This window comes from Nannospalax galili, unplaced genomic scaffold (assembly GCF_000622305.1).
Source record: "Nannospalax galili isolate Female #2095 unplaced genomic scaffold, S.galili_v1.0 scaffold1398, whole genome shotgun sequence".
NCBI classification, from domain to species: Eukaryota; Metazoa; Chordata; class Mammalia; order Rodentia; family Spalacidae; genus Nannospalax; species Nannospalax galili.
In genome coordinates this window covers 1,248,362-1,262,853 of record NW_008342016.1, presented here as the reverse complement: position 1 = coordinate 1,262,853, position 14,492 = coordinate 1,248,362, and the positions used below count along the sequence as shown (strand labels likewise).

Sequence of the window (14,492 nt, the reverse complement as noted above, 5' to 3'; positions counted from 1 at the left end):
CTAAGCTCTTTTTCCTTTTGGAAAACTATAATATCCCTACCCTTAGCCCAGTCACTGAGGTTAACCTGCCTCTATACCTTGGGTTTACAGAGGGAACTAGAATAATTCAACACATGTACTTTATTCCTTTGATCAGCAAGTGAGCTGGTTTAAGGAGTGGGATGAAGTTGAAATTTCTGGGATCCACTCTATGGAGCCTCAATCTAGAAGAAACAGCTTAAGAAATAGATGCTGCTGATATAATTTGAACTCCCAAGCTAGGTCCACAAAAATCAACAATGGGTAACAAAACTTTACATGTTTATCTAATACAGGTTAAAAAAAAAAAAAAAAAAAAGGGCAGGTCTGTCCTGAAGTAGTTTGCTCACGGTGCTACTAAATAGTCTTCTTATTCATGGTTTCACTTTCCAGTTACAGTTACCAAGACCTACTGTCTGAAAATATTAAATAGGAAATTCTAGAAATAACTTGTAAGTTTTAAACTACATGTTGTTGTTGAGATAGTATGACACAATCTGGTGCCATCACGCAAAACCTGGTAAAACAACCTTGTTCAGCATATCCACACTGTACATAACACCCGCATTAGTCAAGTAATAGCTCTTTTGGTTATCAAATCAACTATTATAGTAAGTACAGTGCTTGAGTTCAAGCAATCTTTAATGATTTGTCATTATTCATTGTTCTAGTTTGCAGATAGATACTTTGGATAATTACTATTTTTTTTGTCAACATAACTGGATTCAAAGATGCCTGGAGATGGTAAATCACTCCTCTAGGTACATCTGTTAAGAGATTTCTAGAGATGACTGACATGTGGTGCAGTAAGGGTGAGACTTGCTTTAAATGGGGTGGGGGATTGCACCATCACAGGCTGGAGATCAGGATAGAATAAAAGTAGAAAAGAGTAAGCCAGAGTGCAAGCTCCATTCTTCCTGACCAAGTTCACCTACTGCTGTCACTGCCACGGACATCAGATTCCAGCCCTTTCAGGCTCTCCATGCAGACTCACATCAGTGACTCTCTAAGGAGTTTCCAAGCTTTTAGCCTTAGGCTGGAACTATGTCGTTGGTCATCATTTTTCTGGGGCTTTCATTTCTGACTGGTTAGTGGATTATCTACCCCTCTAGTATGCAAAGATATTGATGGACTACCCAGTCTTTAATCATGTAAGCCAACCAAGAACTTTCCCTTTATATAGTCTGTTTCTATTCTCATAGAGGACCAAAACAGTTAATGCTGTTAACCTGTGTTTAACTTATACAGTGTAATTTATTGTAAGAATATATGCAGAGGAAAAAATAAAACATAACATTTAGTACTACCTGTGATCTCAGGTATCCACGGGGGTGGGGAGAGAGATGTATCTCCATGTCGATGTGCCACATGTTCTAATCTACAGAGCAGTTTGTTAGCCTCTGATTTTTGCAGACAACACCAGGGGTTCCCAAGCTGCTCTGCACGTCAGTCAGTGGTAACATGTTAACCAGTCCACAGGATGCTTCACAGTTCTGCTGCTTCTCTGAGCAGGACTTGAGTCACATCCTAGGCAGGAGAGGAAACTGAACCAACCCTCTTCCTTCTCACTAAATGGACCACTCACCTGAACTTCTCCTGAGACTATTCAGGGAGAAGCAACTAGAGGCATGGAACCCTTTGTTCCATGGCTTTTGGTTGTACTTGTGATATTCTAAATAGTATTGGGTAACTGCCCAGCATACCTAAGTACAATAAAATTTATAAGGACAGTATCAGAAATGGAATCCTACATGCCAGTATATGACCCTTATTTATTAAACAGACTCACAAAATGAATGTCATATCAGAATTAAATGGTATAAATACTACCATATGGAAATTGGCTATAAATTTTTATATTTGCAGTTTGAAAGTTGAAATCATCTTCTGGACAGCCATACAGGATGCTGAAATATTCTGAAGTGAAGAATTATCTTGTATTGTAGCTATAGGTGGCTCTTGATTAAAATATTTTTATTGACAATGACACAGTATTTATCAATTATTCTTTAAAAGTTGCCAATCCCAAGTTGAGTCTACTTTTTAAATCTTTAATAACTTAATATTAAGAGTTTATACTAGTCAAAGCTTAGAGCCTGAGACATAGTGCAGGCTGCATAGTTTCATTCCCCGTGCTTTTTTTTGTCTTTTTGAAGCAGGGTCTCCTCATAGCCCCAGCTGTCCTGGAACTATGTAGACCAGGCTGGCCTTAAACTTACAGAGATTGGCCTGCCTCTGCCTCCCAAGTGCTGGAACTACAGGCGTGCGCCACCACGCCCGGCTTTTTCCTGTGCTTTTTATAAACTACTCCACACCTGATACTTAAAAAAAAATCCAGAATACAGTTTATGAAGTATATATTTAATTCTTTGCTTTTCAAAATTATGTTGTGTGTGTGTGCATGTCATGCATGCAAAGGCACTCATGCCATGGCACACATGTGGAGGTCAGAGGACAACTTCTAGGGGTCAGTGTTCTCTTTCCACCATGTGGTCAAGGGGCTCAAGTCTTCAGGCTTAGAGGCAGCTTTCCCCAAGGAAAGCCAGTCCTGTTTTATTTCCTAAAGGGCATACTTTATCAACTTTCCCCTAAGATTTTAGTTAAAATAATTTATACACCAGTGAGAGAGTAAGCAGTTTCTCTTCATCTCTCGAAAAAATTAATACATGGGCCAGGCGTGGTAGTGCATGCCTTTAATCGCAGCACTCAGGAAGCGGAGGCAGAGGCAGGCAGATCTCTGTGAGTTCAAGGCCAGCCTGGTCTACACAGTGAGTTCCAGGACAGCTGGGGCTACAGGGAGGCCCTGTCTCAAAAAAAAAAAAATTAATACATGGAAGAGATAGTACAAAAAAACTAGCTAATAAGAGCAAACCAAACATTTATTAATGCCAAGCAAGGAACATAATAAAGGAAAAACATCAACAAAGATAACTCAAAACAGTGGCTTAGAACTCTGGCATCATCAATAGTAAGCAATATGATTTTAGATATGTGACCAGACAGACAGCAAGTTCAGTTTTGGGCTTCCAAGGGTGGGGAATCATCTCAAGCGTGTTTATGCACATAAACCAATGACGTAAGGCTTGTAGATTCCTCTAGTGCCTGGCCTTAATTGGTAACAGATCTCCTTAGTGATTAACTTCTGTCCTTCCTTGTAGATATAGGAGTACAAATTTATGTCCTGTTTTTAGGCAAATTCAGGGAGGGAGTCAGCTTTTCTTAACTGTCTTCAGTTCAAAAACATTTCTGTTAAAGACACGTACTTTGGGATGATATATTCTGGCTTCCTTCAAACCACACAGAAACATCACAAAAACACTGAAGAATTATAGACAGGTAAGAGTGAGAATTATTTTAGGATATATGTATACAATAAGAAAGGAAAACAAACAGTTTCACATGGTGTTTATACATTAATTATAAACTGTAGCAGTAAAAGCTTTCCGAACATTGGCAAGAAAAGCTGAAAAATTGTTGGTCTTCCTTACGTTCTCTTGAAATTCCGCTAGGCACTCAAGATGAGGAACACTATCTGATACTAGAAGAAAAAATGAAAATAATATAAAAGAGGGGCTTTGTGTGGAGAAAAGTATTTCTAATGGAGATGCTCTCAGGTGATCTGAATGACAATTAGACTTTACTGAAATGCTTTGCACGTTAAATTCATACACTTTTATATGCTAGTTACCTTTTACAGCTTTCCTTGTTATCCCCTAAATATAAAAATCTCTTTTACATTTAAGCCCAGTATTCAGAGATTGAGAGCTCAGTGGGCACAGAAATAGATACAAAATGCTATTTCTCATCAGCTTAGACCCACACATTTTAATTAAAATCATTTTTCTGTGCAAAACTTTGGCGTTACTTGTAGTTCCTTGCCACCAGATTAAAAAAAAACAAAAAACACCAACCAAACAAACAAAAAAACCCCCAAAACTCCATAGCTTTCAATGCCAATTCTTAATAACAATTCTGAAAAGAAATATCCAAAATTTTACAAGTGAAATGAAGTCATTGGAAAATGTGTTGTACTTAGAATCTGTTAATGAAATGAGATTCAGTCACAACAATGGCCCTCATATGTAAGTTGTACCATCTGGTACAAGTGGAGCTAATCTATTGAGACCTGCCAAAAATCCAGCTCTTTCTACCCTCTACCATCTTTGTTCAAGGGGAAGAAATCTACCACATTAGCATTCTGGCTCTTTGGTAGAGACTGCTTAGAACCAGGACCACACCAAAGACTTATCAGGGTACTTGGTTCAGAATTTATACTACCAAACACCATCAGCCTCAGTTTCCTTTCCTGTGGCTGTGATAAAATATTCTGTCAAAAGCAACTTAAGGGAGAAAGGCCTTATGGCTCACAGTTAAAAAGTTCACTTGGTCCATCGTGGCAGGGAAGTCAAAGTAGCAGGAGCTTGAGGCAGCTGGTCAATACATCAAACATGCTGCTGCTCAGCTCCCTTTCTCTACTTATAGAGTCCAGGATTGCATCCAGGGAATGGTACCACCAGTGGGAGGGTCTTCATGCCTCAATTAATGTAATTAAGATAATTCCCCATAGGCATTCCTAGAGGCCCATGCCTGGTGATTCTAGATTCTGTCAAATTGACAGTTCATACTTAACCATTGCAAACAGATTATGTACTAATAACAAGTACACAATTTAGAGAAAACAAAAAGCTAGGTAAGAAGTTTTGGATTTTGCTCATTAGACTGGAAGACAATTATCAAAGAGAAAATCCTGAGACTTTCTGTAGATGAATTAGTCTCAAATTATAAACCCTATAGGAAGGAACTCACTCATCAGGGCATATTACAAAACCAACTCCACGGCAGCCCTAAGAGTCTGTCAGCTATAAATGCTACGAGGTGACAGCATATGCAAATGCTCTGGGAACCACTTTCATGAATTCCAACAAATCAAGGATGATTTATATAGATGCATTAGAATGAAAAAGAGAAGCAAACTTTCACTTTCTTTCTGTTCACACTATTAGCAACTGCATATATTCTTAATAGATAAAAAGCTTTTGACCTGCTGCAGAACTAGTAACTACCCTGCATTATAAAGGTTTTTTTTCTTAAATTTTTGGGAAATTACCACACTCTATTTTACATAAAACTGATGCTGGATAAATTCAGTTTTAGTTTTTAGTTTTAAGTTATCTAAAAGACTAATTCATACTTGCATATGAAATACAGTGATCTGCAGTCTCAGCTGTCAGGCCCATGGCATTGTGTCATCCTGAAGAGATGTTTCTTACTAGAGCACCTAGATAATATCTCCATGGTAAACCTACTCACTCTGGAGAGGACAGTATCTCACAAGCAAGACTGAAAAAGGAAGCAGGAGCTTGCAAAAATACTACTTTCCTTACTTTATGATTCAAATAACATTTGAGGATGGTAATCTTTTCTAATTTAATTTTTTGATTTATTTATTTTTATTTTATGTGTTTTGCCTGCACGTATGTATGTAACCATGCGTGCAGTGCCTACAGAGGGCAGAGGAGGGGGTTGGGTCCCTGGAACAAGAGTTACAGTTGGTTGTCAGCTGTTAGCCACCATGTGCATGCTGGGAACTGAACCCAGGTCCTCTGCAAGAGCAGCCAGTCCTCTTAAGCATTGACCCATCTCTCCAGCCCAGAGGATGCTAATCTTATAAACAAGGGGTAGGAATACAAACCTTCATATTCTTTTGCTTCATTTAGACTCAGGGAAAACATAAATGGGCTCTCAGGATGCTTCGGGTCAATATTAGTAAATATAAACTGCAATTTATCACCTGAAGAAAGAGATTACATTGTTAGTATGAGAATACTCAGAATGCTAGAACTTTCAATGGAGACCAGCTTTCTACTCATCTTTAATCAAAACTTGCACATGTATCCACTTAACCAGGATCTCCAAATCCAGAATTCAGAAGCTAGTTTTAAAATATTGTAGTGTGATATGACTCCGAAAGTACAAAAAAAAAAAAAAAAAAAAAAAAACCACAAGGAAAAAAGGCAACCAGACATCAGTGACATTAAACTTTTTTTCCTTCAAATGATACAATAAAGAAAATGAAGACAAATCACAGAACGAGAGAAAATATTTGTAAATTAGTCACCTAGTTAAGCTTGAATACACAGAATACATTTTTAAAAACTCCTACAATTGAAGAACACAAAACAGACTTAAGCAGATCACTGTTATGTCAATGTCCATAGCAGTAATCACAGTAACAAAAAATGGAAACAACCCAATGTCCCCAATAGATGAATGGTTAAACACAATGTAGTATATACAGGTGATGAAACCCAGCATAAAAAGGAATGACCCTCTCATACATATTAACAGATGGACAAACCTTGAAAACATAATGCTAGGATACAAAAGACAAAGACCATTATGATTCCACTTCTATCAAATAGATAGGACAAATTCAGAGGAATATCAAAAAATAGACTCAAGGCTACTAGGAGCTAAAGAGGGAGGAATGGCAAATTCTTGCAAAATTTCTGTTTGGGAGTGATTAAAAAAAGAGATGAAATCCATAGTGGTTGGTGATAATCATACAACTATAATATAATTAACCTTATTGAATTACATATTTAAAATAGAATCTTATACATATTTTACTATAATAACAACTGTATTGTTAAATGAATTCATTTTACAATTTTTTAATAACCTGGACTTAAAGTCTATTTTATAAAACACCTTAAAATGATCCCAAAGATATAAGTGCCTGGTAAAAATTCAAGTTGGCTACCACAAAGTATAAATTCACACATATTTTAGTTTTTTTATAGCATAAAAAAATTAAGCAATCTCATGAAAAATTCTTAGAATTATAAAAGGAAATCTTCAGACACTTGGAAGACAACTTGCATTCAACTTCAAAATGAAGTAGCTGTCAGTACATCAGATTTTAACCTGTTTCAGTAATGGGAAGGGAAAGACTTCGTAAGATACTCATACAAAATCAAGGATTTAATGTGGGGTTTACTCTTCCTTTAAGGATGGGGCAGTCATGGTGGGGTGCACTTTTCTTATTCCATTCTCTTATTCTCACTCCCAACTAGCAAAAAACAATTCTATGATCATTTGTGAGAGTATTCCCTCTACACCAAGCAATCTATCAGTTCGGCAGTGGACACTAGCCTGTCGCCCTCCAATTTAATTTAGTTCTGACGCCATCCACTCAGAGGCAGCAGGTTGTCACTATCATACCTCTGGTTGGAGTAATCTCTTAAGAAGCTCACAGATGCAGGGAAGTACTTTACTCTTACCAATTTATGATAAAGGATGCTACAAATGGTACCACTGAAGAGATGTATAGGCAAAATACAAGTGCTAGGGAGTGAAGCTTTCATGCTCTCCCCTGGCATGTTACCTTCCAAAATTTTTGCAGATTCAGCTGTCCAGAGGTTCCCAGAACCTAGACTTTTTAGATTTGCATAAAAGCTTCATTATGTAGGTATGACTGACTAAACCATTGACTGGCCACTGGTAATCAACAAATCCAACCCTTCTTCCCTCTCCCTCCCCAGAAGCCAGAAGGCTGGAGCACACATACCATGCATCTTGAACCTCAGGCTGACACCAATCAATCAGAAGAATATAAAATATTTATCACTTTAGAGATTCCAAGGATTTAGAAGTTGTATGCTAGGAACTAGGAGAAAGACCAATGGGCTATTTCATAATATACTTCCTTAAAACATTTTCTGAGGCTTCTCTACCCTACAGTAGAGGCACAGACCTTAGCAGACTGCCTGAGAGTGCCTGGATCAGGTTAAGAGATGGAAGCAACCTAAGTGTCCCTCAACTGAACAGTGGAGAATGAAAATGTGGTACATTTACACAATGGAGTTCTACTTGGCAGTAAAGAAAGATGAAATAATGAAATTTGCAGGTAAATGGATGAACTAGAAACTGTTATACTAAGTGAAATAATAGACTCAGAAAAACAAGATGTATGTTCTCCCTCATTTATGGATCCTAGCACCAAATCCTTATATGTGCTTATATAGCCCGATGTAACTGCAAGAACCAGGAAAATGGAAAGAAACCAGGGAGGTAAAGGGAAAGAAGTAACCGAGAGAGGAGCAAAGTAGGAGACAGGCGTTACTAAGGGAGAAATGTGTAAAAAAAAAAAAAAAATGGAGGTAGTTAAATGGGAAGGAGAGCAGGGCTGTACAAGGAACTATGGAGATAAAGGGGAAGGAGGAGCTGGGAAGAAGGGAGGTAGAACCATAGCAGAAAGGAATTATCAAGGGAAAAAACAGGAACACTTTAAATGGGGAGGCTATGGAGGAAAGATAAGATAGGGAGAGATAAATAATAAATAATGCCTAGCTAGTATGAAAAAACGAGAGGGAACTGTATTAGTCCAAAAACCTGCTGAAAACTTACACATACAGTATCTCAACATGAGATCATGTGTACAGCTAAAGGCTATATAACAAGAAACAGTGCCAGATAGGAGAAACCTTCCTTTGAGTTGTTGGCCAGGGTAGTCCAAGAGACTCCCAAAATTATACAGGCTATTGCCACAGCCCTTGATTGCTTCCCAGAACTTGAAGGTAAGACCCTTTTGCTGAAGACAAGACATACTTTGGACACAGAATTTGGAGCAATGGAGCTGGAAGTGACCTGGAAGCCACCTCCCCTGAAGGCTAGCTCTCATAGCTCTGGAGAACACTAATGCAAGTTGCTAAGGGAGAACATCAATCAATGGTTCAATCTCAGCTTCAAGGCCTAAAAACTACATCAATGACCAGCATAGCAAACGACATCAGTGCAGTAGTGGCACTTTTATCTTGAGGGTAATCAACAGCTACCTAATTGGACTTAAAGCCCATTCAGTGGGAGGAAACTCATGGGTAGGACTGTAAATCTAGCCAAATACACATAGATGGAAAGGTCATAGATCTTAGAGAAAATCTGTCACATCCCTAGACAAATGTTATTTCTTACAATGTGCAAACTATGGATCCTTAAATTTATAGACAAGTATTCCAGACACCACCCATCAAAAAGGTTTCTTTTTCAACACATTACAGAGTTCCACAACTGGTCACACACAGATTGTGAATTGCCCAAGTCTAACTAGCTCATCTAGGATGCAACCTCTAGTCCTAAGGCTCCCAGAACATAGAACAAGGGATGAAGAGAACACTAATGCATCTTTCAATTCTCATCAATAAAGCTCCATCATGCAACAGAGGGCCAGGAACACAAACGGTCACAAATGGCAAAAATGTAGAGAATAAGAGTCTATAGAGTGTGGGTCCTTGGACAGACCTCCTATATTAACCCCCATGCCCCGACCCCAGGGCTCAGAGACCATTGCAGAAGAGGGGTTGGAAAGATTGTAAGAGCCAGGAAGGGAGGTGCATGACCATATGAAAACAGTCCTACAGGCGCCTGGGACCTTTCTCATACAAACCTACAAAAATGGTGTCAGCATACAAAAGCTCCATGCAAACTCAAGCATACAAAAACCCAGCTTGAAACTGTGGAAATGGACAACAGGGTCCAATCTTAGTTGAAGAATTATTGGCAGTTGATTACTGCTGGGTGAGGAAGAGCTGACCTTAACGGGAAGGACTCTAGATATGCTGACTAGGCCTCGGTGGATGAACTTGCACTGAGGCATATCTGGGGACAGTAACTTGACATGACAGGCCTTAACACAAATGACAGAATGTATGAATTCAAGTGAGGGGGGGCTATAGGAGGGGGCCAATGGGAAAGAGGGTTATAAAGATGATTAAGATGTTCCAGACTGAACATAAACATATTTTAAACATAAAAACTGGCTATTTTAAAACAAAACTAAACAATAAAAGTACCCCAGGGTGACAGTAAATATCTACTTAAGAGTTCAATATTATCAAAAGTCCAGAATAAACAACGCAGGCCTGAGAATGCCGTTTACCAAGTGATACCTGGTGTGTCTTAGAACCCCCAGATGATTCACTAGAAAGACTTGCAAAAAAGTTGTAACAAATTCAGCAAGAGGAAAATATACATGCAGTAAGTCCAAGAACAGCCAGACACAAGCTTCCAGAGCCTCCGATGAGTCTTCAGCAGACACACTTCTTCATTCACATGGGTTGTCACAGTGGAAAGCTCCAAAGAATTAAGTACATTTGGTGGGATTCCATCGAGTTTAGACACCCAAAAACTTGTGCCCAGTTTCCTCTAGATTTTGCAGTGTCTTTTTCTTTGCTAAGCCTGTTTTATATCCTTTTGTTGGGATAAATCTTGGCCATAAGTAAGATCTGCAGATTCTATGTATTACCTATAGTCAACCAAGGTCTAAAAATACCAAATGAAAATTCTAAGAATAGCTGCTAAGTTTTAAACTGTGCACTGTTCTGAGTAGTGTGGCATCATCATGCCACTCCACTGTTTGCCCAGGATGTAGACCACCCCTTTATTCTAGTACTACCCACCTGCTAGGCACTCAGTACCTGTCTCAGTTATCAGACTATTGTCACCATATTGCAGTGCTTGTATTCAAGTAACCTTTATTTTATTTAGTGACCCTAATTGATAATTGATGCTGGTAATTTGGATATGCCAAAGAGAAGCCACGAAGGGCTTTCTTAAAGTGAAAAGGATGAGGTGGTGATTCATGCCTATAATCTTACCATTTACAAGGTGGAGGCAGGAGGATTATGAATTCAAGGCACCAGACAGGGGTACATGAGACCCTCTCTAAAAAACAAAACCAAAAAAAGGGTGGAGGGATGAGACAGTTCAGCATGTAAATATGCTTGCCACACAAGCCTAACAACCTGAGGTTGATTCCTGGAACCCATGTAAAGGTAGGAGAGAACCAAGTTCACAAGTTGTTCTCTGATCTAAACACACCCACCCACCCACACCTCTTATGTACACACACAATAAAGTTTAAAAATATAAAAAAATAGGACAGCAAGATGGCTCCACAAGGGTGCTTGTTACTAAGTCTGACAACCCAAGTTCAATCTCCAGAACTTGGGTTCTGAGGAATGGTGGAATGAGGGAACCAACTTTCACAAGCTGTCCTCTGACCTTTATTATGTGCTTGTCAGATAGACAGATATACACACAAAAATAAATAAAAGATGAAAATTGATCATAAGTAAGCATGTGTAGGGGGAAAAAATATAGGATTCATTACTATCTGGTTTCAGGCATTTACTGCAGGTCTTAAAAACCATTGCCTGAGCTGGAGAGATGGCTCAGAAGGTAAGAGCATTGACTGCTCTTGCAAAGGACTTGGGCTTGATTCCCAGCACCCACATGGTAGCTAACAATCATCCATAACTCCAGTTCCAGGGGATTCTCAACTCCGTGGCACAACATGGGTGTACTTACACACATGCAGGCAATACACCCAAACACACAAAAAGTAAAAAGTAAATATTAAAAAAAAGGGCATTCCCCATGGGTAAGGAGAATCACTACATACACTGAGTCCTCTCAGCGACTTAACCCAAAGGTGATCTTGGGGTAATACATATTATCATCAATCAGAATACATGTATATAACAGCCATAAACCATAAACATTCATGTGCTTTAACTTAATAATTATTCTTTGAGAAAGAATTCTCCCAAGAGAGAAAGTATATGTAGTATTTCTAAATCTGGAAAACTGAAGTAATCCAAATACTTTTAGAGCAATACATATATTAAACAATTGATAAAAGATGGAAGAGATCATGTCACGTTAATAAAACAAATAATTATACAACCAATAACAAACAACCCTTATTAAGGGAACTAGAAAAATGCTAATGATACAAATGCAAGTGAAAACCAAGAACGAAAAATATTTGCATGTTGACAATCATGTTGAAATTACTTTTATCAGAATACTGGATAAGAGTTAAAGCATCAGTACTTATATTTAGATGATTAAAAAGATGGAATAGTGTGCTTATTATTTTAGTTTAAAATATTTCATGGACTCTACTTAGGCTATACTTTCAATAATCTATATACTAGTTACAGCAATAAACTTACCATGAATTTTTCTAATTTCTAGTCCAAGTCGTTCTTTATACAAGTCTGCTGATTTCTGCAGCCTTTTCAGCCTCTCTTCATTAGCTCTGTTAGCACTGGAAATGGCTATGATTTAAAAACACAGTGTTGAATGTTTAGTGTAATTTTCAATTTAAGGCTTTCTGAATTAATTTTAAGACACTTTCATTTTTTAGAAAAAACTAAAAAGGATGCCAGGCAAATGAATCTGTTTATATTTATTCCATTTCTAAATCTACCAATTAACGAAAGGGGTTTTTCTGTCTTTCAAAGTGGAAGAAAAAAATTGCTTGAGATACAAATATTCAGGCCAGGGATTTGTATAGCTAGCCTAGAAAGAAATTTCCTTTATAGTATTTTTGTTTTGTTAAATAGACATATATAGTAGCTATTTCATGAGAAAAAGTGTATTGCTTTAGGCATAACTATTTCCCATGAGAAATGAGTCTTATTTCATACTAGTTTACAATTTCTTTTATAGTTAACAAAATAATCCCTAAGTAACAGCTAGCAGATGAGAAAAATAATTTCGCAATGTAGTCTTGGATAAGAACTCTGTAAGAAAAACCATGAACTAATCTTGAAACCATTGTTTCAAGAGATCTGAAGAGTTAAGCTGTGAGTCAGTAAGTCGGCCTTCTAAATACAGCATTCATTTTAATATAAAAGTTTTCATACAAAGCCTTTGCAGTACAATGAGATTTCTTATATTACATGATAGATATACTTTTTAATTGTTTATTTCTTTTATTCCCTGAGTTTCATACACAACATATACATATAAATAAATTTTAGTCCCTTTACTCCTTATTGCCCTGTCTCATCACCCCTCTTTCTCCTGCTGAAATCTTTTTCCTAACAAGTGCCCCTCCAGCTTTCACATTATTTGTGTGCGACACACTATAGCCAACTGTGTTGCCTGCATTATCATGGGTGAGAGTTTACTTATTGGAGTATGGACAACTTACCAGTGGCTACACCATTGAAACAAGTGCTATCCTTCCCTAGTCAACATCTACTGTCAATAGTCCCCCAGGGAGGGGTGGAGCCTCATGAATCCTTTCTCTTACCAACAATATGTTGACAGGCCCACAGCTGTTGTGCAAGTAACCACAGCTGCAGAGAGTTCATGAGTGCATCTGCCATGTCATGTTCAGAAGACGCTGTTTGAGAGTACTTCTCTCTAGCCTCTGGCTCTTACATTCTTCCTGTCCCTCTTCTGTCATGTTCTCTGGGCCTTGTGAGGAGGGTATGTATGATATAAATGTCCCCTTTAGGGGCAAGCACACCAGCCACTTATTCTCTGTACTTTCATCAGTTGTGAGACTGCATTAGCCACTTGGCAATTATTTTATGGTCAATAAACATTTGTTGTGTTAAGGTATTAGAAAGAATTCTTCAAACCAGATAGGACATGGTAGTGCGTGCCTGCAATCCCAGCACTCAGGAGGTAGAAGCAGGAAGATCAGAAGTTCAAGGTAATCTTTAACTAAAGTTCAAGACCAGCCTGGGCTACATGAGGCTATCTCAAAAATAGAAAGGGAATGGGGGCGGGGAGCAAACAAAAAAAAAAAAACAAAAACAGCTTGCTTCTTCAAAGCCAATCTTATTTAGGGACACCACCTTGCATTATGCTTCATTATACCCTCACGTGACTATTATTCTGTTTATAACAGAAACTGAACAAGGCCTTTTTGGAAAAACAATGACCACAAAAAAAGGAAACCAAGTCTACTTGGCTGACTTAATGGACACCCTGCAGAGATGTGGGACTAGCTACATACTGAGGTGGCATGCATCTTAGCAATAAAGCAGAAGTTGAAATGACTGTGAACCATCACCACACTGTAATTCAGTCTACTATATATATGTAACTATGAACTTACTTTCCTTCTTCCTAGAATATTCTTCCTTAAGATCCTGGATATTTGCTGTCAGTACTTCCAATTCTTGCCTTTTGCCTTTTACTTCAGCAATCATAATTAATAGGTTAGCTTTCTTTTCCTGAATGAGCTTATTCTGCTTGCGAACCTCTGTAAGAAACACAAGGTATTAGTTTCAATATATACGCCTTGCTCTCTGACACGTAACTAAGGAAAAACCAAACCTACCGATTTTCCTAAGTTTTTTAAAAACTTGAGATCTATACTAATTGGGTCAGAGGGACACAAAGGACACTTTTTGCTCCTTGCCCTCCTAGGTCGATTAGTTCCCAGGGACTATGAGCATCTCGCAAAACGTCCTGTAAAGGTGGTGGGTCATCTGACCTCTTGATCAAGGAGGCCAAGGAGACCCCACCAGATGGACTTGAACCAGTGTCCAGTCTATAAATAGGAGGGTCATGCTTCCAAGAGAAGCCAACAATGGTTGAGCAGGACCTTTGACTTATCTTCACATAGATGGAACTGGTAAAAGAAAGGAGCCAGGGGCTCCTCCCAA

At 38.3% G+C, this 14,492-nt stretch overlaps 1 protein-coding gene across 1 annotated transcript in view; it reads right to left on the bottom strand.

Moving 5' to 3' along the window:
• Window positions 1–2,879: 2,879 nt before the first annotated feature.
• Spc25 (SPC25 component of NDC80 kinetochore complex) overlaps window positions 2,880–14,492 on the bottom strand; it is an 18,657-nt gene continuing 7,044 nt past the window's right edge. The window contains exons 4-7 of the mRNA XM_008837815.2: window positions 13,940–14,086; window positions 12,036–12,140; window positions 5,711–5,809; window positions 2,880–3,556 (exon numbers count right to left, since the gene is read on the bottom strand). Coding sequence (XP_008836037.1) covers window positions 3,432–3,556; window positions 5,711–5,809; window positions 12,036–12,140; window positions 13,940–14,086 — 476 coding nt within the window. The 3' untranslated portion in view covers window positions 2,880–3,431. The remainder of the gene's footprint in view (window positions 3,557–5,710; window positions 5,810–12,035; window positions 12,141–13,939; window positions 14,087–14,492) is intronic.